Source organism: Mesoplodon mirus, assembly GCF_964341445.2.
Source record: "Mesoplodon mirus genome assembly, chromosome: 5".
In the NCBI taxonomy this organism is placed as follows: domain Eukaryota; kingdom Metazoa; phylum Chordata; class Mammalia; order Artiodactyla; family Ziphiidae; genus Mesoplodon; species Mesoplodon mirus.
The window spans coordinates 37,441,798-37,465,176 of NC_138980.1; the positions used below are offsets into that span (position 1 = coordinate 37,441,798).

Here is a 23,379-nt window from a genome sequence, read left to right on the forward strand (position 1 = left end):
GCGCAGTGGTTGAGAGTCCGCCTGCCGATGTAGGGGACGCAGGTTCGTGCCCCGATCCGGGAAGACCCCACATGCCGCAGAGCGGCTGGGCCCATGAGCCATGGCTGCTGAGCCTGCGCGTCCGGAGCCTGTGCTCCGCAACGGGAGAGGCCACAACAGTGAGAGGTACCGCGGAAAAAAAAAAAAAAAAAAAAGAAAAAAAAAGAAAATGGCAGACATAGTGAGGCCGGCGAAGCCTCAGCCACATCCTTCCGTTGCTTCTTAATGCTCTATTTCTCTTGCATGGGCTTTTCCGACTTAAAGGAAGACACACCACATAAGAGTTGTGAATTTAAATTTTCTTCGGGGTCTTACTGAGGACTATAGCCCAGGAGACAGTTACTCAGTTAGCTCTGAGGAAAATGCTCTGAAGAGGAAGGGGGGAATGCCAGTTTATACGTGATTTTTGGCTAGGGAATACATTCGGTCAAGCATACATCTTGGTAAAAGATTATTGCTGGTCACAAAGAACAAATATCTCAAGTTAATGCATTTAGTGCTTTTCTGTGTATGGGAAGATGCAAGAATCTGGAATCACTGAAATTCTTCCTGAGATATATATCTAAATATCTAAGGCCTGCTTGTCCAAAGCATGGAATGCCTCATACTGTTCTCCATTCTGAATTCCTCTCAGGGTGTACACTTGGTCAGCAACTGCGGTAGGTTACGACTTTATTCTTGTAGAAATGAGAGGCGAGCAAACTCTTTGTTCTTTATTTACATACTTCCCTGCTTTAATCTCTTTTCCTTCTTTCCTTCCTTCCCTCTTTTTAAAATTATTTATTTATTTTTCCATTACACTTGAATTAAGAGCAATTTATGAACTCCATAGACATTTCTCATAATCCAGAAGTTCTCTTTGTAATTTCTAGATGATTTTATTTTCACTAAAAGCATATATTTGGAATACCTCATTACAGGATGGGGTTGCTGGATAAAGAACAATTTTTTAGATCATGCTCTAAAATTAACTTTATTACAGCCAGCTATACTTTGTGTGTAAATCACTGGAATTTGTGGTGATTCCTCTCCCCCCTGTCCAGGTCCAGAGTCATTGACTACTAAAACTGGAGGTCATCTGGTCCAGTCCTTTTATTTAGTAAAAACTGAGACCAGAGATAAAGGGATTTTCCTTGGAGTAAAAATTGCTTCAGGGACTTCCCTGGTGGTGCAGTGGTTAAGAATCCGCCTGCCAGTGCAAGGGACACGGGTTCAAGCCCTGGTCCGGGAAGTTCCCACATGCCGCAGAGCAACAAAGTACGTGTGCCGCAACTACTGAGCCTGCGCTCTAGAGCCCGCGAGCCACAACTACGGACTCCCGTGTGCCTAGAGCCTGTGCTCCGCAGCAAGAGAAGGCACGACAATGAGAATCCCGTGCACCACAATGAAAAATTGCCCCCATTTGCCGCAACTAGAGAAAGCCCACACAGCAACGAAGACCCAACGCAGCCAAAATAAATAAATTTATTTTAAAAAATTGCTTCGATATTTCCCAACAGGGAACATTATAAAATGAAACAGTAATAGAAGAGGCTAACAAACAGCAAAAGAGTCCAATTTTTGTTTTATCTTCCTCCCTAATTTCTCTGCCTCCTTTCAACTCCCTTGCTGTGGTGAAATTCTCAAAAGATGAGGAAAAAGAGGAAAGAAAGGGCAAAATAGAAACTGGGTTTTTATTTTTATTTTTGAATTTCCTTTTAAAACTGGGTTTTTGATTCCTGAAAAATTGAAACTTGTATATGGTAGATAATTTTCAGAACCCACACTTCTGAAACATCATGCTTATAGCATATGGCAGAACACTTTATGCTTGTTTTTATTTATTTATCTTTATTTTTTCATGCTCTCTGAATTTTATTCTTTTTTTTTTTGAACATTTTATTGGAGTATAGTTGATTTACAATGTTCTGTCCCCTCTTTTATTTTTGTGACAGCTTTATTGAGGTATAACTCACATACCATACCAAAAAATTCATCCATTTAAAGTGTATAACTCACTGCCTTTTAGTACATTCACAGAATTGTGCATCTATTACCATAATGAATTTTAGAACACATTCATCATCCCCCACCCCCAAAACCCTGTACCTATCAGCAGTTAGTCCCCGGTACCCCCTCCTTCAGCCCTAGACAACCACTGTGCTGGTTATTTTTATGTGTTAACTTGATGGCCCACAGAGTGCCTGGATATTTGGCCAAACATTATTGTAGGTATGTCTGCGAGGGTGTTTCTGGATAATGTTGACATCTGAATCAGTGAACTGAGTAAAGCAGATTGCCCTCCCTAATGGGAGTGGGCCTCATCTAATCAGTTGAAGGCCTGAAGAGAGAAAAATAAAAGCTGATTAAAAGGAAACTCCTCCTGCCTGACTCCTTTGAGTTGGGATATTGGTTTTCTTCTTGCATTTATTTTATTTTTTAAAATTTATTTATTTTATTTTTAGCTGCATTGGGTCTTCATTGCTGCACATGGGCTTTCTCTAGTTGCTGCAAGTGGGGGCTACTCTTCGTTGTGGTGCATGGGCTTCTCATTGTGGTGGCTTCTCTTGTTGCGGAGCACAGGCTCTAGGCACGCAGGCTTCAGTAGCTGTGGCACGCGGGCTCAGTAGTTGTGGCTCATGGGCTTAGTTGCTCCACGGCATGTGGGATCTTCCTGGACCAGGGCTCAAACCTGTGTCCCTTGCATTGGCAGACAGATTCTTAACCACTGTGCCACCAGGGAAGCCCTCTTGCATTTGTTTTTATTTTTATTTCCTTCTTTTATACTCAAACTGAAACATTGGTTATTTCTGTCTTCATACTCAAACTGAAATATCAGCTCCCCCCATTGGCTGGAGCCTGTGGACCTTTGGACTGAACTACACTATCATCTCTCCTGGGTCTCCAGCTGGCCAACTGCAGGTTTGGGGGCTTGTTCTGCTCCATAATCGTGTAAGCCAATTCCTTATAATAAATCTCTCTATATATATTTTTGTGCATCCTATTGATTCTGTTTGGAGAACTCTGACTAATACAACCAATAATCCACTTTCTGTCTCTATGGATTTGTCTGTTGGGGACATTTCACAAAAATGGAATCGTGTATCTGATCTTGTATCTGACTTCTTTCTCTTAGCATTGTATTTTCAAGATTCATTAATGTGGTAACATGTGTCAGTACTTCATCCCTTTAACTGCCAGATGATCTTCCATCATATTGATATATCACATTTTGTTTATCATTCATTGACAGACATTTGGGTCATTTCAATTTGGGGCTATTGTTAATAATGTTGGGGTGGACATTTGTGTCCAAGGGTTTGTATGGACATAAGTTTTCATTTCTCTTGGGTACATACCCGGGAGTGGAATTGCTGCATCACGTGGTAACTCTATGTTTAACTTCTGAGGCACTGCAGGACCATTTTCCACAGATGCTACACCATTTTAGAATCCCACCAGAAATGTGTGAGGGTTCCTGTATTAGTTGCGGTGCTCCAGAGAAACAGAACCAGTAAGAGATGCATATTTAGAGAGACTTATGAAGAATTTGCTCATGTGAATTTGCCCCATGACCTGCCATCAGCAAGCTGGAGTTCTAGGAAAGTTGTTGATGTAATTCCAGTCCAAGTCCAAAGGCCTGAGAACTAGCCCATATTGGGGAGGGCAGCGCTCTCCACTCTGTCTGCCGATTCCAATGATAGTTTCTTCCAGAAACACCCAGCAATATTGCCTAACCAGACATCTGAACATCCCATCAAGGTGTTGACACATCCAGTCAAGTTGACACATAAAATTAACCACCACTGTTCCAATTTGTCTCCATCCTTGACAGCATTTTTTATTGTCTGTCTTTTTCGAATATAGCCATCCTAGGGGGAGTGCAATGGTATCTCATGATGGTCTTGATTTGCATTTCTTTGATGACTAATGATGTTGAGCCTTACTTCCTTCTTTCCTTTCACAAGTACTTCTCCTTTCTTCTCTGTCATTATTCACTCATTCCCATGCGATACTGTAGATACTCTAATGCCTGAAGAAAACAAGGCCAGCCTGGCCTTGATAGACAGTTAGCAAATATTTCCATGTATAGCTGTCTAATTGTAAACAGTACTATGAAGGAAAGTACCAGTAATAATAGAAGCACAAGAGGAGAGAATTTGATCTAGTCCTGAGGTTAGGGAGAATGATGTAGAAGGTTCCTTGTAAAACTATAAATCCAATTGGGGCCCTCCTCAGTCTAACACCTTCAATGGCTCCCTCTTGCCTAGGCAACAAATACTCAGTTCTTAGCCTAGCATTTTAGCTCTGCGTAACCTGGTTGTAGCCTCATTTTCTACTTTATTATTATTATTATTATTTTTTGGCTGTGCGGCATGTAGGATCTTAGTTCCCTGACCAGAGACCAAACCTGTGCCCCCTGCAGTGGAAGCATGGAGTCTTAACCACTGGACTGCCAGGGAAGTCCTCATTTTCTACTTTACAATACACCCACGAGCATCCCCCCACTTCTGCCATAGTGGGGCTCATGATCTTGACAGTGGTCCTTGGCTTTTAAGCGGGGTGGCACAATTCATTTCTGGAAGTGGATGATGGTCCTTTTGTTAAAAAAAAAAATCTCTCGATGGGTTCTGGTATATAACTTCGGTAGGATTGTTGAAACATGTGAAGTTCCTTGCGCATCAGTAAAAGCAGATCTCAGGTGTTCTGTGAGAGAAGGGAGTCAGATCTATGAAGAGAGAGGTGAGAGGGGGAGAGATGCAGGGGCTAGTGAGAAAATGGAACCCCAACCACTACAGCAAAGAGGAGGGCCTGTATGAGTTTCCTGTGGCTGTTGTGAAAAATGACCACCAACTTTGTGTCTTAACACTACAGAAGTTCATATTCTTTTTTTTTTTTTTTTTTTTTTTTGTGGTACGCGGGCCTCTCACTGTTGTGGCCTCTCCCGTTGTGGAGCACAGGCTCCGGATGCAGGCTCAGCGGCCATGGCTCACGGACCCAGCCGCTCTGCGGCATGTGGGATCTTCCCAGACCGGGGCACGAACCTGTGTCCCCTACATTGGCAGGTGGACTCTCAACCACTGCTCCACCAGGGAAGCCCAAATTTCTGTTTTTTAAATCATCTAGTTTGTTGTTCTTTGTTATGAGCGCCCTAGCTAACTCATAGACCAGCACATGGAAAGCTCTCTATACAAAGTAGCCATCCTTTCAGTTATTAGGAGATGGCTCCACTGGGGGCTTTTATTTTTAATTGTAGTGAAACCCACACAGTACAAAATTTACCATTTTAACCATTTTAAGTGTACAGTTCAGAGGTGTTAAGTACATTCACATTTTTGTGCAATCATCCCCGTCATCCATCTCCAGAACTTTCTCATCTTCCCGAACAGAAACTCTGTCTCCATTAAACACTAATTCCCCCTCCCCCTCCCCCTCGCCCAGCCCCTGACCCCACCATCCTACTTTCTGTCCCTATGGATTTGACTCCTCTAGGGACCTCTTATGAGTGGAATGACACAGTATTTTGCGATTGGCTTATTTCACTCAGCATAATGTCCTCAAGGTCCATCCATGTAGCATGTGTTAGATTTCTTTCCTTTTTCAACTTGAATAATATTCTATTGTATGTATATATCACATTTTGTTTATCCATTCACCAATTGATGGACACTCTGGTTGCTTCCACCTCTTGGCTATTGTGAATAAATAGTGCTGCTATGAACATGGTTGTAGAAATATCTCTTTGAGTTCCTGCTTTCAATTTGTTCAGGTCGATACCCAGAAGTGGGATAGCTGTATCTTACTCTTAATTTTTTTGAGGTGTCTCCATACTTTTTTCTATAGTGGCTGCATCAATTCATATTTCCACCAATGGTGCACAATGATTCCCTTTGCACCACATCCTTGCCAATATTTGTTATCTCTTGTCTTTTTGATGATAGCCATTCTAACAGGTGTGAGGGGATATCTCATTGTGGTTTTTTTTCTTCTTCTAGTTTTCTTGAGATATAATTGACATACAGCACTGTAAAAACTTAAGGTGTACAGCATAATGACTTGACTTACATACACCATGAAATGATTATCACAATAAATTTAGCAGACATCCATCATTTCATACAGATACAAATTTTAAAAAATAGAAAAAAAAATTTTTGGTATGAGAACTCAGAATTTACTTTCTTAACAACTATCATATAGAACATACAGCAGTGTTAACTATATTTATCATGTTGTACATTACATCCTTAGTATTTATTTATCTCATAACTGGAAGTTTGTATCTTTTGACTGTCTTCATCCAGTTCCTGCTCTCCCCTCCCCCGCACAATCTCTGGTAGCCACAAATCTGATCTCTTTTTCTATGAATTTGTTTGTTTGTTTTTGAAGTATAGTTGACCTACAACACTGTCTTAGTTCCTGGTACACAACATAGGGATTCAATATTTCTATATATTTCAAAGTGATCACCGCTATAAGTCTAGTTATGATATGTCACCATACAAAAATATTACACAGTTATGACTATATTCTCCGCATTGTATTTCATAACCATGACTCACTTATTTTGCAACTGGAAATTTGTACCTCTTAATCTCCCTCACCAAATTTCTTTCCTTCCTCCACCTTACTCCCCTCTGGCAACCACCTGTTTGCTCTCTGTACCTATAACTCTGTTTATGTTCTGTTCTGTTTGTTTATTTGTTTTGTTTTTTAGGTTCCACATGTAAGTGAAATCACACAGTATTTGCCTTTCTCTGTCTGACTTATTTCACTTAGCATAATACCTTCTAGGTCTATCCATGTTATCTCAAATGGCAAGGTTTGATTCTTTTTTTATGGCTGAGTAATAGTGATTCTTTTTTTTATGGCTGAGTAATATTCTGTCTATCTATCTGTCTATCTATCTATCTATCTATCTATCATCTATCTATCACATCTTCTTTATCCATTTATCTATTTTTGGGCACTTAGGTTGTTTCTATATCTTGGCTATTGTAAATAATGCTGCAATGAACAGATGGGTGCATATATCTTTTCTAATTAGTGTTTTTAAATCTTTGGATAAATACCCAGGAGAGGAATTGCTGGATCATATGGTAGTCCTATTTTTAATTTTTTGAGGAATCTCCATACTGTTTTCCATAGCAGCTGCACCAATTTGCATTCCCACCAACAGTGTACTAGGGTTTCATTTCTCCACATCATCACTGACACTTGTTATTTGTTGTCTTTTCCATAATAGCCATCTGACAAGTGTGATCATTGTGGTTTTGATTATATTTTCCTGATAATTAGTGATGTTGAGCACCTTTTCATGTACCTGTTGGCCATTTGTATGTCTTCTTTGGAAAAATGTCTATTCAGTCTCTCTGCCCATTTTTAAAATTGGATTCTTTTTTTCTTTTTCTTTCTTTTTTTTTGTTGCTGTTGAGTTGTATGAGTTCTTTATACATTTTCTGTATAAATCCATTGTCAGGTATATGGTTTGCAAATATTTTCTCCCATTCCCTAGGATGCCTTTTCATTTTGTTAATGGTTTCTTTTGCTGTGCAGAAGCTTTTTAGTTTGATATAGTCCCACTTGTTTATTTTTGCTTTTGTTGCCTTTGCTTTTGATGTCAAATCCAAAAAATCATTGCCAAGACCAATGTTAAGGAATTTACCATTATGTTCAGGTTTTTAATCCATTTTGCATTTATTTTTGTGTATGGTGTAAGATAGGGATCCAGTTTGATTCTTCCACATGTGACTGTCCAGCTTTCCCAGCACTATTTATTGAAGAAGCTATCCTTTCCCCATTGTATATTCTTAGCTACTTTTTCATAAATTAATTGATCATATATGCATATATTTATTTCTGGTCTCTCTATGTGTCTGTTTTTATGCCAACACTATGCTGTTTTGACTACTATAACTTTGTAATATAGTTTGAAATCAAGAACTATGGTGCCTGCAGCTTTGTTTTCTTTCCTAAGATTGCTTTGGCTAATTGGGGTCTTTTGTGGCTCCATACAATTCTGGGATTACTTTTCTACTTCTGTGAAAAGTGCCATTGAAATTTTGATAGGGATTGAATTAACCCTTTAGATTGCTTTGAGTAATACAGACATTTTGACAATATTAATTCTTCCAATCCATGACTATGATATATCTTTCCATCTGTTTATGTCCTCTTCAATTTCATCAATGTCTTGTAGTTTTCAGTGCACTGATCTTTCACCTCTTAGATTAAATTTTTGAATTATAAATGGAATTGTTTTCTTAATTTCTCTTTCTGATAGTTCACTGTTAATGCATAGAAATGGAACTGATTTTTGTATATTGATTTTGTATCTTGCAACTTTACTGAATTTATTAATTCTAACAGTTTTTTTGTGGGGTATTTAGGGTTTTCTATATATAAAATCACATCATCTACAAATAGAGACAGTTTTTCTTCTTTCTTCCTGATTTGGATGCCTTTATTTCTTTTTCTGCCTAATTGCTCTGGCTAGGACCTCCAGTACTATGTTGAATAAAAATGGTGAGAGTGGGCATCCTTGTCTTGTTCCTGATCTTACAAGAAAAGCTTTCAGCTTTTCACCATTGAATGTGATGTTAGCTGTGGTCTTGTCATACATGGCCTTTTTAATCTTGAGGTACCTTCTCTCTATACCCAGTTTGTTGAAAGTTTTTTCATGAATGAATGTTGAATTTTGTGAAACGATTTTCCTGCATCTATTGAGATGATCATATGGTTTTTATCCTTCATTTTGTTAATGTGATGTAGTACACTGATTATTTGCATATGTTGAACCATTCTTGCATCCCTGGAATAAATCCCACTTGATCATGGTGTATGATCCTTTAAATGTATTGTTGAATTTGGCTTGCTAATATTTTGTTCCTTCTTAACCCAAAGGAAAATGAAGATGGCAGTTTTAATAATTCAAGATGATTAAATCTTGAATAATCAAAGTCAGGATAAGGTCCTAGGATAAGACATTCATTGGTTAGGTAGTTGCCATGGTGATGGGAGGAGAGTAGGGAAATGATTGATACCTTTTACCCCATTAAGTTGCATAAGCTGATGACAATTTCCAAAGAACTTCCAGCTACCAGGTCTCTGCCTCCTACTGGGGAAGAGAGGTTACTCTAAGATCTCCGAGGATTTTGTGATCAGGAAAGGGGTGGGTGTGAGGTTGGTTTCTGGTGGCTATAGCAGAGGCAACAAAGAAGTGATTGTTTTGAAGGAGAGAAGAAGGAAGAAAACAAATAAATGCGGGAAGGAAGGGTTGGGAGAAGTTTGGCAATATCTGAGAAACCAGAGCTCTGTAAGCCTAGGTGGTTTTTTTAAAATTAAATTAATTGGGCTTCCCTGGTGGCGCAGTGGTTGAGGGTCCGCCTGCCGATGCAGGGGAAACGGGTTCGTGTCCGGGAGGATCCCACATGCCGCGGAGCGGCTGGGCCCGTGAGCCATGGCCGCTGAGCCTGCACGTCCGGAGCCTGTGCTCCGCAATGGGAGAGGCCACAACAGCGAGAGGTCTGCGTACCGCAAAAAAAAAAAAAAAAAAAAAAAAAAAAATTAAATTAATTAAGTAAATTATTTTGCAGGGAGGTGTTGGGGAGGGGGGACTGTGAAAATGCCAGGATAGAGATGAGGTCTCAGCCTGTGAGTTTCAAGCCAGGTAAAGTGAGAACAATTTTTGAGCAGTGTGGAATTTTGGAGAGTGTTGGATCAGGAAATCCACAAGCCATTAAAGAAGAAACAGATATTTACATCCAAGGATGTAAAAATAAAAAGAATGCACAGCAAAAAAAAAAAAGAAAAGTCATAGGCAACGTCAAAAGTTAAAAGACAAACTGAGAAGATATTTGCAACTCATATTACAGTTAAAGGGCTAAATTCCTTAACATATAAAAACTTTGTACAAAACAGAAAGCAAGAGGTTGATGACTCAGTTAAGAAAAATTGGGCAAGGAGTGAACACATTGAAAAACTATTTGGTGGTTTCTCCAAAAAAAAAAAAATATATATATTTCATATTATTTCATATTCTTTTCCATTATGGTTTATTACCAGATATTGAATATAGTTATGTGAATGCATTAATGCCACTTTAACAGAGTTAATTTTATTTTATGTGAATTTCACCTCAATTAAAAAAAAAGAGTGTCTACACATGATTTTACAGAAAAGAAAATACAAATGATTCAAATGACACTGAAGTATGGGGGCAGGGAATAGGCTCCCTTTTTATTAGAAATAAGACAAATGAAAAGCTTCTTTTCACATCTCACAGAGCAGCCATGCTCACATGGAGCAGATTAAAAATCTGGTTCAACACCTGTGGAGATCAATTTTTTAATAGATATCAAAATTATAAACACACCCTCTTGGACCCAGCCATTCCACTTCTAGGAATTTATCCTACAGATATAGGTGCGAAATGACCTAGGTATTGTAGAAGAAAAAGAAAGGTATCAGACGTGGAAAGGAAGAAATAAAATTGTTTTTATTTTTAGAAGAGTTTAAAAATACTTTAACCAAAAACTGTTGGATCTAATAAACAGATTCTGTAAAGTAAAACAAAGAAACAAACAAAAAGCCAGCACACCCCCCCCCCCAAATCAATATAGAAACATCAATTATGTTTCTGTGCATTAAAAATGTAATCTCACGGTGGTCCAGTGGTTAGGACTCTGTCCTTCAGATGCCCTTCAGGTGGTTGTGGGTTCATTACCTGCCTGGGAAACTAAGAGCCCACATGCCACACGGTGCAGTCCCCCCCCCCCAAAAAAAAACGAAAAAAAGAAAAAATAATAAAAAGGTTAAAAAAAAGCCAACACATTCTCAGGAAGAGAAATACAACCTTTGGATACAATACAATGTATCCAAAATAATAAAATACTTACGAATAAATTGACGATAAAACAAAGAAAAAAATCCCTATCAACAAATCTGGGCCAGGAAGTGCAATGGTCAAGGGCACACCCACTGAATCCCAAAAAATGTCTCATCAGCGTTTCTGGAGGGCAGCAGAGGCAGAGTAAGGTTGGTGCAGAGAATGTCCCCGTGGGCTAAGAACGTAAGGCGCTGGGAGGCGACTGAGCAGCTGTGGTGAAAGTTGAGGCGTAGCAAGCTGATGCTGTGGGCTGTGGGGAAGCAGATGGCCACGGTCAGGGTGGTGCTATGGGGCTTGGCGGTCCATGTGGAGGAAGAGCAGTTGGCTAAGGTCACCTGGATGTGCAGCCTATAAATGCCATCACGTTGGATACGCAGCTGCCCGTTGTCCAGCTCTGGCCCATGCACGAAGGAGCGGCCCAGGGCTGGGCTTCCCTGCCAGCGCAGCCTGGCGTCCTGCCGCGATCCTGAGAGGATTGTGGGAGAAGGGATGGAAGGATGGAGGTTTAGGGAAACTGAGTGCTATAGAGGGAACGCCCCAAACTCCCATGTTGAAACCTAACCCCCAAGGGAATGGTATTAGAAGGTGGGGCATTGGGGAGTGATTAGATCATGAAGGTGGAGCCCTTATAAAAGAGACCCCATGGGCTTCCCTGGTGGCGCAGTGGTTGAGAGTCCGCCTGCTGATGCAGAGGACACGGGTTTGTGCCCCGGTCCGGGAAGATCCCACATGCCGCGGAGCGGCTGGACCCGTGAGCCATGGCCGCTGAGCCTGCACGTCCGGAGCCTGTGCTCCGCAACGGGAGAGTCCACAGCAGTGAGAGGCCCACGTATCGCAAAAAACAAAAACAAAAACAAACAAACAAGCAAAAAAAAAAAAAAAAAAGAGACCCCATATCCACTGATGGATGAATGGAGAAAGAAGATGTGATATCTATATATCTATATATATATATACACATACACACACACATATATGTATGTATGGATTGTGTGTATATATATACACACACCATACACACACATATATATAATGGATAAAGATGTGATATTATATATATTATTATATATTATATATATATATATATATATATATATATAATTCAACCATAAAATAAGAAGGAAATTCTGCCACTGTGACAACATGGGTGGACCTAGGGGTAAGTCAGACAGAGAAAGACAAATACTGTATGACTTCCCTTATACGTGCAATCTAAAAGAAAACAAAACCCAAACTCATAGATACAGAGAACAGACTGGTGGCTGCCACAGGTGGGAGATGGGGTGGGCAAAATAGGTGAAGGTGGTCGAAAGGTAAAACTTATAAAATAAGTTATAAACTAAGTCCTGGCAGTGTAATATGCAGCATGGTGACTAGAGTTAATGATACTGTGTTGTATATTCGAAAGTTGCTAAGAGAGAAGATTTCACAAGTTCCCATGGCAAGAAAAAAAAATTGTAACTATGTTCGCTAGACACTGTGTTGATCGTTTTGTAATATATACAAATAGAGAATCATGTTGTACACCGGAAACTAATACAAGGTTGTATGTCAACTATATCTCAATTTAAAAACAGAAAGAGGGACTTCCCTGGTGGGTCCAGTGGTTAAGACTCCACACTTCCAATGCAGGGGTACGGGTTCCATCCCTGGTTGGGGAACTAAGATCCCGCATGCCCCGTGGGGCGGGGTGGGGTGATGTGGGGTGGCCAAAGAATAGAAAAAAAAAGGGGGGGTGGGGAGAGAAAGAAAAGAGCCCGGAGACCTCTCTCCCTCCCTTTTCGCCACGTGAAGACCCAGCAAAAAGATGAGAAGATGGCTGGCTGGGGACTTCCCTGATGGTCCAGTGGTTAAGACTCCATGTTCCCAACGCATGGGGCTTGGGTTCCATCCCTAAGTCGGGGGAGCTAAAATCCCACATGCCTCGCGGCTAAAGAACAGAAGCAAGATTGTAAAAAAATCAATAAAGACGTTAAAAATGGTCCACATCAAAAAAAAAAAACTTAAAAAAAAAAAAAAAAAAGAAGATGGCTGGCTGTTTATGAACCAGGAAGCGGGCTCTCACCAGACACCAGATCTGCTGGTGCCTTGACCTTGGACTTCACAGCCCCCAGAACCATGAGAAAGAAATGTCTTGTTTATAAGCCACCTGGTCTGTTATTCTGTCGTAGCAGCCCTAGCAGAAAGCACCCAGAGAAAAAAGATGAAGAGCATTTCCCTCCATTACAAAATGGAATGAACACACGCCCAGCCCTCTGGGGATGAGTGGTGGGGAGAGAGGCCCAAAGAGGAAGAGGGTTAGAGAGAGGCTGGGAGAACACTGCCAAATGGCACCCGCCCTCACGTTCCTTCACGTCCTTGCTCTAAAGCCCCCTTCTCAGGGATGCCTTCCCCATGACTGCATCTTCAAGGGCAAACCCAACGCTGGCCTGCCCGGTCCCCCTCCCTTACTTAATATTCCTCCCAGAAATACCAGATGCGTGTTTTACTCTCTTGGCATGCTGCATATTTTCCTTGTTTATTTATTTATTTTCTGATCCCCTTGGTAGAAGGGAAGCACCGACAGGGCAGGGATTTCTGTCGGTTCTGTGGGCTCTCGGGACACCCAGAACAGGGTTTGCCTCACAGTAGCCGCTTAATTAGTGTTTGTGGCCTCAATGAGGGCAGGTTAGTGATGGCTATTAGCTTGGTTTAGTTGGTTTGGGATCTCCCAAGGGAGAAAGCAAAAGGCTGCGCAAGGAAGCAGGCACTCAACAGAACGCCGCCGTATCTCCCTCTCTTTGTTTCTTTTTCTCATCCTTTCTCAATTTCTCTTTCTCTCTCTCTCCCTCCCCCACCCTCCTTCTTTTCTCTTTCTCCAACACACATATGCATCTGGTTTTACCTGTGTGATTCAGCTGCAGCTCCGCTAAGTCCCACTGGAAGAAAAGAAAAGAGGGCTGAACACCTAAGCGCCAGAGGTCTTGAGTGCCCCCGAGGGAAGAGCTCTCTTTTCTCGACCTATCCTTCTATCCACCCGTCATCCCACCGGACTGAGTTGGGACCTTTGTGAAGAACTCTTAAAGAGGAAGTAGGTATGAACTAGCCGTGAGCATGAAGAGAAGACCTTCTGAAGAACTTCTTAGTTTCCAGGATATAACACAGGGCGCCTCGGCACACCTGCCTCTCTCCCCTGCAAAGCTCTCCCACCCCCGTAATGCAGCCCCCAAAGCCGGACCCTGTGGTAGGTGACCAGGGTTTCTCCTGTCCTTGGAGGTCCCGGAACCGCCCCTTCCCAGCTTCGAGAAGCCCCCAGCAGCCTCTGAGTCAGCCTGCTGGGGGAACACCAAAGACGAGTCATTTTCCAGGCCCCCATATGGTACGTATCTTTCTCAGATGCATCCTCCACCCCGGGATCTCCACCCGGGATTTACCTCTTGGTGTTGGCAGAACTGACTATCCTGAGCCGGAGACCCCCGGGGGCAGCCTTGCCCCCGCCTCCCCTCCCTGCTCTGGTCTCTCTCGCTTTGTTCTTTTCCACCAGATCTTTCTTCCTGGCAGTTGTTTCTATTGTTTGGCCACGCCGCGTGCTATACGGGCTATTAATTCCCCAGACCAGGGATCAAACCCCCCGCCCCCCTGCGCTGGAAACGAGGGGTTTTAACCACTGGACGGTCAGGGAAGTCCCCCTGGCAGATTTTTATTCATCTCATTCTGATCTTTTCTTTTTTTTCTTTTTTGGTCGCGAGTCTGTTAGTCTGCGCTCTAGCTCACCAGCCCTCAGCCCTGAGCTGATTCTTTCCTCAGTTGCTTACCTGCCCTTGGCGCTGCACCCCCTCCCCAGGGCCCGGCCCCAGCTAGAGGTCCCCATGCTCCTGAGCTTGCAGAAGGCAGATGTACATCTGTCTCTCTCATCCTCCCTTCTGGACTTACCCCAGTTGAATCCAGCTGCTGCTTTCGGGTGAGGCGCACACTGCAGATGAGGCAGCCTGTCACCATGCCAAGGAGAAACAGCAACAAAACCACCCACCAGATGGACACCCAGGGCCGCTGGGGCACTTGGCAGCCCGAGGACTCCTCTGCCATCATGATCCTCTGCAAGCACTTCATCAGCTGTGTGGCAGGGTGGAGCGTGTGTAGAGGGCAGGCAGGAAGAGGGAAGGAACCTCAGCTCTCATGCAGCTACGGGGCCCTCTCTGCCTGCCTGAACCTGCCAGGGACCAACCATGCCCCACCCTGGGGATGTCCAGCAAAGGGAGGGACCAGACTCAGTTCTACAGTGCAGGGAATTCCCCTCCAGCTTCTGCCGGTCCCCAGTCTGCAGACTAGGTGGGCCAGGGTGTCCCTCAATTTTTCTATTTGACTTTCCACACTCACCTTCCTGGTACTCATTCAACAAATCTTCATTGAACATCCACTATGGACCAGATGCTCTGCTGGGCCTCAGGGCTACAGCCACAGCACTCAGGGATGGAGGAAGGGTCCCCAAATATCCATGTGTTCCTCTCCATTTTCCCAGCCTCCCTGATGCCCCCGTGGTGGGACCACCCTTGATGTGGTCACATGACTGACCTGCCTAATAGGAAGAGAGTAGAAGCTGACCAAGGGTCACTTCCATAGCCTGATCTTGTATACATGCCACACTGCCTTTCAATTCTGTTGCCCTGTGGTCTTGGAGGACACCCGTTTTTGATGACTGTAGTGGTTTGAATGTGTCACCCCCAAATTCATGTCCACCCAGAACTTTAGCACATGACCTCATCTGGCAACAGGGTCTTTGCAGAAGTAAGGATGAGGGTGGACCCTACATCCCATGATGTCTTCATAGGAAAAGGAGAGGACACTCAGAGACACAGAGGAAAGTTGGAGGTAGACATTGGAGTGATGCAAAATACACCAAAGAACCCCAAGGATTGCTGGCAAACCCCAGAAGCCAGAAAGAGGCAAAGAAGAAATCTCCCCTAAAGCCTTTGAAAGGAGCGCAGCCCTTCAGACACCTTGATTTCAGATCTCTGGCCTCCAGAATGGTGAAAGAGTAAATTTCTGTTGTTTCAAGCCACTAGTGGGTGGTGCTCTGTTATGGCAGCCTCAGGAAAGGAGTAACAACGGCGTAGCTACAAGATGAAGAGACGCTACCTGGGCTTTGTAGAGTTGGGACAGTACTTTGTTAGTATCAGTGAATCAAACCACACACTAGTAGCAAAGAATCTGTCACAGACTGTATATGCCAAGTGCACATGGCTGTGGTCTAAGAAGCTTTACTTGTAGACACTGAGACTTGAAAATTTCATTCCAGAGTGAGGAGTTACAGTGGCCTGGCCTGGGCTGGGAGTGGGGTGGGGGAGAGAAGGAGGTGAATAGGAGGTGAATAGATGTCAGAGCTGGAGCCAGCAGCGTTTGCTGATGTGGGAGGGCAGGTAGAAGAAAGAGGGGAGACAAAACTGTCCAGAATTCCTGGGATCCAGGTGATCGTATACTCCCTGAGACCCCCAACTACAAAAGGAATTTCCTTTATGAAAACCCTAGGATTCCAGGCCTGAGGGTTTAGCTAGCAGCACCCTCAAAGGGACATTAAGCTCTCCTGAGCCTGTGGGCGTGATCCTCCGAACTGTCCCTGACCTTCTTTCATACTGTATGAAACTCCCGCTGGGTTCTAAAGTCTAGCTCTGCTGGCTAACTTCATCTGCAAGACATTCCAATCTCTGTCTTGTCATGGTCCCCACTCTGGACCTTTGATGGTTCTTTGCAGCCCACCTGGTGTCCTTTCCCTACCTCCATCTAGCTGAAAGCCATTCACAGTCAAAAATAATTGCTACCGAGCATGGTTAAGTATGTAGAATCTGGAGTTTCTCAACCCACCTGGATTCCAATCTCTGGAATGTCACATGTTAGCCTTTGGGAAACTCACACCCCCATCAGCTTAAGTTCAATGTTTCCATCTATAAAATGGGCTGTGAAATACAAGGAACTGGTGAATATAACATAAAAAAAGCAGAGTCACAGACAGAACAAACTGGTGGTTACCAGTGTGTGTGCGGACAATATAGGAGTGGGGGAGTGAGAGGTTCAAACTACTGGCTGTAAGACAGATTCAAGGATGTATCGTACAACACGGGGAATGTAGCTGATATTTTGTAATAACTGCAAATGGAAAGCAACCTTTAAAAATTGTATTAAAATAAAAAATTTAAATAATAATAAAATGGGCTGTGATGAGATTTTAAGGAGAGACACATGCAAGGCCCTTAGCATAGCACAGGCACACAGCAAGTGGTCAATAAAGGCTAGCTTTTAATGTTGCTATTTCCCCCCCGGAAATGCTCATTAGAATAACGGGAATGGGTACAAGCAGACAATTCACAAAGAAGTTCAGGTGGCTGATCAACACAGAAAGATGAGGCCAGCCCTCTTGGCAATAAAATGCAAATTCCCTCATTTTCACAAGGGAGGTTAAAAGATGGCTATTTAGGTCTTCTGCCCATTTTTGGATTGGGTTGTTTGTTTTTTTGTTATTGAGCTGCATGAGCTGCTTATAAATTTTGGAGATTAATCCTTTGTCAGTTGCTTCATTTGCAAATATTTTCTCCCATTCTGAGGGTTGTCTTTTGGTCTTCTTTATGGTTTCCTTTGCTGTGCAAAAGCTTTGAAGTTTCATTAGGTCCAATTTGTTTATTTTTGTTTTCATTTCCATTGGAACGGAGGGAGACGCAAGAGGGAAGAGTTATGGGAACATAGGTATATGTATAACTGATTCACTTTGTTATAAAGCAGAAACTAACACATCATTGTAAAGCAATTATACTCCAATAAAGATGAAAAAAAAAAAGATGGCTAAACCCAAAGTAAATTCCAGCTGGATCACAGATTTAAGTAAAAAAAAAAGAAAACAAACAAACAAAAAAGAAGCCATGAAAGTGAAACGGAGCAGGGCCCTGTGGTCCTTCCTCCCGACGTCCTCTGCCTGCCTTTTGTCTGTAGAAAAATTTCAGCCAAAGAATAAGTTTAATCAGAGAAAGGAGAATGCAGAAACAAAGGAAACAAAGGAAAACAGTCCAATAAGACTAAATAATAATAGTTTAGTCATTAAGCAAAGTCAAGGACCTTTAGTTCCTTCTCGAGGGCTCTAGATAATATTCTGACCCCTATCCTGTGAGCTGTCTTGTGGATACTGAAACCTCCACCAGATGGAAGAAGTTAACTACACGATGACCAGAATGTAGCCATGACATAAGTTGCCACAATTCCAAGAATTGGCCTTAAGGAAATGGGAACAAACCGACCCTGGAACTGAAGACTTGAACTGTACTTGAAACAATCAAGATGACACTGGTCAGACCACCGCTGACCAATTTCAAAATGACTGTTTCTGCATGTAGTCCCCTCCCCCCATCTATAAAAGCTCTTGTCCACTGATTATGGGGGGCAGAGAGTTGGCCTTTGGACAGAAGTCTGCCCTCTGCCCCCCGCCATCCCCCACCCCCGTTGCCGGCATCCGAAATAAAGCAAACTTTCCTTTCCAACGACCTTGCCTCTTTATTGGCTTTTGAACAGTGAACAGCCAGACCCCACTTTCAGTAATGAAAGTACTGAAAGTATGATGCATTCATAAAAATTCATCTGGGTGTAGTGCAGACTTTTTAAGTATGTTAGAAAAAAATGAAGAAAACATAAAAGAGAATGTTGTTATGTTTCACATATAAATTAATAATGTCTGCATTAAAAATACCTTCCAAGTTAAAGGCACACACACACACACACACACACACACAAGCAGCAAGACAGAAAAAAGAAAGGTTTGCAAGGCCCAAAATAGACAAAATTGTTCTCCTGATATATATAACTCAGAAGTTAAGTCATTAAGAAGTGACTAATACTTTCTAGAAAATGAAATGAATATGAAGTCAGGTTCTAAAAAGTACACGATCGAATGTGAAACGCAATATTCTCTCTGTTCTGAATAAGATAACTAAAAATTAAAAGCACACGGAATACACCTTTTCTTTTGCACCTATCGTAATTTGGTAAATGATCAGAGTGTTGGTTGAATCTGAAGATTCACAGTGTTGCAAGCATGTAGGTGAAAAGCATCCCTAATACCCGGATGCTGGGATTTGAAATGGATCCAGCCTTTTGAAAGGACGGTTTGGCAAATCTATCAAGATCCCAAAATGCACCTCCCCTAATGTCCATCAGTTTCATTTCAAGGATTTCATTTTGTAAGCACACTCGCACGCACGTGTCACAAACAGAGATGTACACACACAAATTCAATGTGGCACCTGTCGTGGTAACAAAGAAACAGAAAGCAATCCAAAGAGTCATTCATATTGAGGGCTTATTCCCATGCTAAGAACTCGGCAGGTATCACCTTTTGGAACCTTCACCCGAGCCCTAGGAACTGGGTGATGCTCTGATTCCCATTTTCCACCGAAAGCAGTCTCAGAGACATATCAGCTTAATCCACACAGCAAAGAACTTGAAGGCAGGAAGTGCCTGGCTTTCATTGCACATTTGCATCACTTGCCTGGGTTTTCCCACTGCTCTGGATTACTGGGCTGGGGACACTGCGGGGGCTCCATCGATCGATTGCTCTCTAGATGATGCAATTCTGCATGGGGTGGTTTGCTGGTGTTTCAGGAAGTATTGAAAGCAGAGCTTCCTCCACCTGCAAGCAAGATGAGGCTGCAGGGAGGGGATATGATGGGCTCCCTTCCCCTTGCAAGGTAATTTTCCCCCTTCCTCAGGACTTCTGAGAAGCCAGGGGAGTCTGGGCACAGTGCAGGGGAGGGGGTGGAGGGGAGCGGCCCCGGGTGCGGAAATCTGGGTGCAGGAAGTAAGATTGCCCCTGGGAACCAGGGGCGGCTTGAAGATGCCAACTCAGGTGTCCCTTTACTGTGAACGTCCCCAAGTTGCCCTAGGGCTGTGCCACTTGGTGTTGTCCTTGCCAGAATGCTAGCAGGAAGGAAGGAGACCAAAGCCTTTCAGTGTACAGCTCCCCTTTAACTGCATAATCTTCCCACTTCTGAGATTTCACCTGGGAATGGGGACATCAGGACACCTCTGACTTAGCCACCTGTTTCCCCTACTCTATCCCTGTCCCCTTCTCCATCCTATGAACTGATCTTGGGTGAGCTCCACCTGCAGTGGTTTGAAGCAGGATTTTGGTTCTCGGCCAGAGATTGAAGTCAGGCTGCGGCAGTGACGGCGCTGAATCCTATCCACCAGACCTCCAGGGACCAGTGGCCAGCGACAAGGCCCTGGCCCATCAGCTGTGTAGAAAGGAATTGCCACAGAGAGACGGAAAGCAGTGAAACAAGTAAAGTGTTTATTAGGAGGAAAAAGAGTACAAGATGTGTGGATAGACACATGGGCGGGCTCAGAGAGAGAGTCGCACCCTCGTGGTAGTTTGAATCACTTTTATGGGGCATTTCTTCCGGGTTTCCTTTGGCCAATCATCCCCGCCCCCGCCCCCCCCCCCCACCTGTGTGGCTTGTGGGATTTTAGTTCCCCAACCAGGGATCAAACCCGAGGACCCTGCAATGGAAGCTTGGAGTCCACTGGACCACCAGGGAAGTCCCTGGCCAATCATTTTGATTTGCCTGGTTCTGAGTCCATATTTGGTGTATCTCAGGGTCCTCCCATGTGTGAGCGTGCATCTCTTAACCAAGACGGATGCTAGCGAAGAGACCTATGGGTAGGTTGGCATCACTTACTATGAGGTGACGCCCCCTTCCTTTTGACCTTCGGGGAGCCTTTCTGTGCGTGTGTAGTCGGGAAGATCTCCTTGACTTCGAGAATGAGGAATATGTGGTCTTTTCTCTGGGCAGGGCTCAGCTTCCTCACTGGCTCGTGCTGTTATGGAGTTTCTGTCCCCAGGGAACAAACTCTAGCTGCTCACCATGGGGCCCATCTATCTCCTGCATCAAATCCCCCCTGAGAGACCTGAACCCCAAGAAATCTTTATTGGGAGGATGAAGGGTGAAAGTCTATCTTCTGTAGCTTCTTCAGGCTGGCAACGGGCTAGTAGACCCTACCTAGTTAGTTGGGGTCACAGAGCTCTCACTCTGTCTCGTTAAGGGATCCAGGGTGACTTTCGCTGTTATTCTGGCAGGATCTGTTCCCAGGAGTGGCTGGAACCTCTGCATCACCTTCATCTTGTCTGGGAAACCGTTGTGTCTTTAGAAAGAACAAACTAGACAAGCAGATACAGAAGGCGGGGGCCAAAGATCAGTAAAAGAATGACTGTAACCAGGGGCCCAAGCAGGAGTAATAACCAGGTTATATTTGGTAGCAATTTTAATCCTGGTCCAGATGAGAGTCAGCATTTGGGTTACCCTGTCCAAAGGAATGGAGCCATTTGGCATGGTCATATACATTTTTTTTTTTTGCGGTACGCAGGCCTCTCACCGTTGTGGCCTCTCCCGTTGCGGAGCACAGGCTCCGGATGCGCAGGCTCAGTGGCCATGGCTCACGGGTCCAGCCGCTCCGCAGCATGTGGGGTCTTCCCAGACCAGGGCATGAACCCGTGTCCCCTGAATCGGCAGGCAGACTCTCAACCACTGCACCACCAGGGAAGCCCTTAAGGTGATTTTGAGGTCAGCAGTCCTCCCAGAGGCCAGTCCAGTGCAGGGGCCCTTTGTAAGTGGGAATTAATCCAAGAGTCAGTTCCCTTCAGTCTCAGTGTGCATGAGCTAGTTAAGAGTACCTGATAAGGGTCTTTCCATCTAGGTTGGAGATAGTCCTTAAATTATGTCTTTTCCAGTATGCTTAATGCCCTGACTACAGGTTGTGGGGCATCTGACCTTCATCCAAAGGTATATTACTGAGATAAACTTCAGAAACAAACTTAGAGTGTCCTTTAATAATTCAATTAATCTTTACATTAAAATAACGTAACAGCAAAGAATTGTCCAGGAGGTGAGTCTTAGTAAATACAGACCTCCATTAGCAAAACTGGCATTTAACATTCACTGAAATAATCTTTTTCTCTCTAAAATTACCCTCATTTCTACCAAATATAGCCAAATTAAGACTAATTTATTTGCAAAATAAGTCTGGTCCGATAAACTTGGCCTGATGATTTATATAACTATAATTGATCGCATAGGCTTTTGCTTGCTGAAAATTTTATAGAGTCTCAGATTGAACTTAAAAAAATTTTTTTAAAATTTTATTTATTTTTTTATACAACAGGTTCTTATTAGTCATCAATTTTATACACATCAGTGTATACATGTTAATCCCAATCGCTCAATTCATCACACCACCATCCCCACCCCCCCGCCACTTTCCCCCCTTGGTGTCCATACGTTTGTTCTCTACATCTGTGTCTCAACTTCTGGCCTGCAAACCGGTTCATCTGTACCATTTTTCTAGGTTCCACATATATGCGTTAATATACGATATTTGTTTTTCTCTTTCTGACTTAACTTCATTCTGTATGACAGTCTCTAGATCCATCCACATCTCAACAAATGACTCAATTTCATTCTTTTTTATGGCTGAGTAATATTCTGTTGTATATATGTACCACAACTTCTTTATCCACTTGTCTGTCAATGGGCATTTAGGTTGCTTCCATGACCTGGCTATTGTAAATAGTGCTGCAATGAACATTGGGGTACAAGTGTCTTTTTGAATTATGGTTTTCTCTGGGTATATGCCCAATAGTGGGATTGCTGGATCATATGGTAATTCTATTTTTAGTTTTTTAAGGAACCTCCATACTGTTCTCCATAGTGGCTGTATCAATTTACATTCCCACCAACAGTGCAAGAGGGTTCCCTTTTCTCCACACCCTCTCCAGCATTTGTTGTTTGTAGAATTTCTGATGATGCCCAATCTAACTGGTATGAGGTAATACCTCATTGTAGTTTTGATTTTCATTTCTCTAATAATTAGTGATGTTGAACAGCTTTTCATGTGCTTCTTGGCCATCTGTATGTCTTCTTTGGAGAAATGTCTATTTAGGTCTTCTGCCCATTTTTTGATTGGGTTGTCTGTTTCTTTTATATTGAGCTGCATGAGCTGTTTATATATTTTAGAGATTAATCCTTTGTCTGTTGATTTGTTTGCAAATATTTTCTTCCATTCTGAGGGTTGTCTTTTCGTCTTGTTTATGGTTTCCTTTGTTGTGCAAAAGCTTTGAAGTTTCATTAGGTCCCATTTGTTTATTTTTGTTTTTATTTCCATTCCTCTAGGAGGTGGATCAAAAAAGATCTTGCTGTGATTTTTGTCAAAGAGTGTTCTTCCTATGTTTTCCTCTAAGAGTTTTATAGTGTCCAGTCTTACATTTAGGTCTCTAATCCATTTTGAGTTTATTTTTGTGTATGGTGTTAGGGAGTGTTCTAATTTCATTCTTTTACATGTAGCTGTCCAGTTTTCCCAGCACCACTTATTGAAGAGACTGTCTTTTCTGCATTGTATATCCTTGCCTCCTTTGTCATAGATTAGTTGACCATAGGTGCGTGGGTTTATCTCTGGGCTTTCTATCT

The 23,379-nt window shown here is 42.9% G+C and overlaps 1 protein-coding gene across 1 annotated transcript; it reads right to left on the reverse strand.

The window, feature by feature from the left end:
• Nucleotides 1-10,600: 10,600 nt before the first annotated feature.
• CD70 (CD70 molecule) lies at nt 10,601-15,063 on the reverse strand (the record flags this gene model as incomplete). The annotated part of the gene is given in 4 exon segments (XM_082623831.1): nt 10,601-11,372; nt 13,791-13,824; nt 14,819-15,028; nt 15,031-15,063. Coding segments are annotated over 4 exon segments (666 nt in total). The 3' UTR covers nt 10,601-10,983.
• Nucleotides 15,064-23,379: the final 8,316 nt, after the last annotated feature.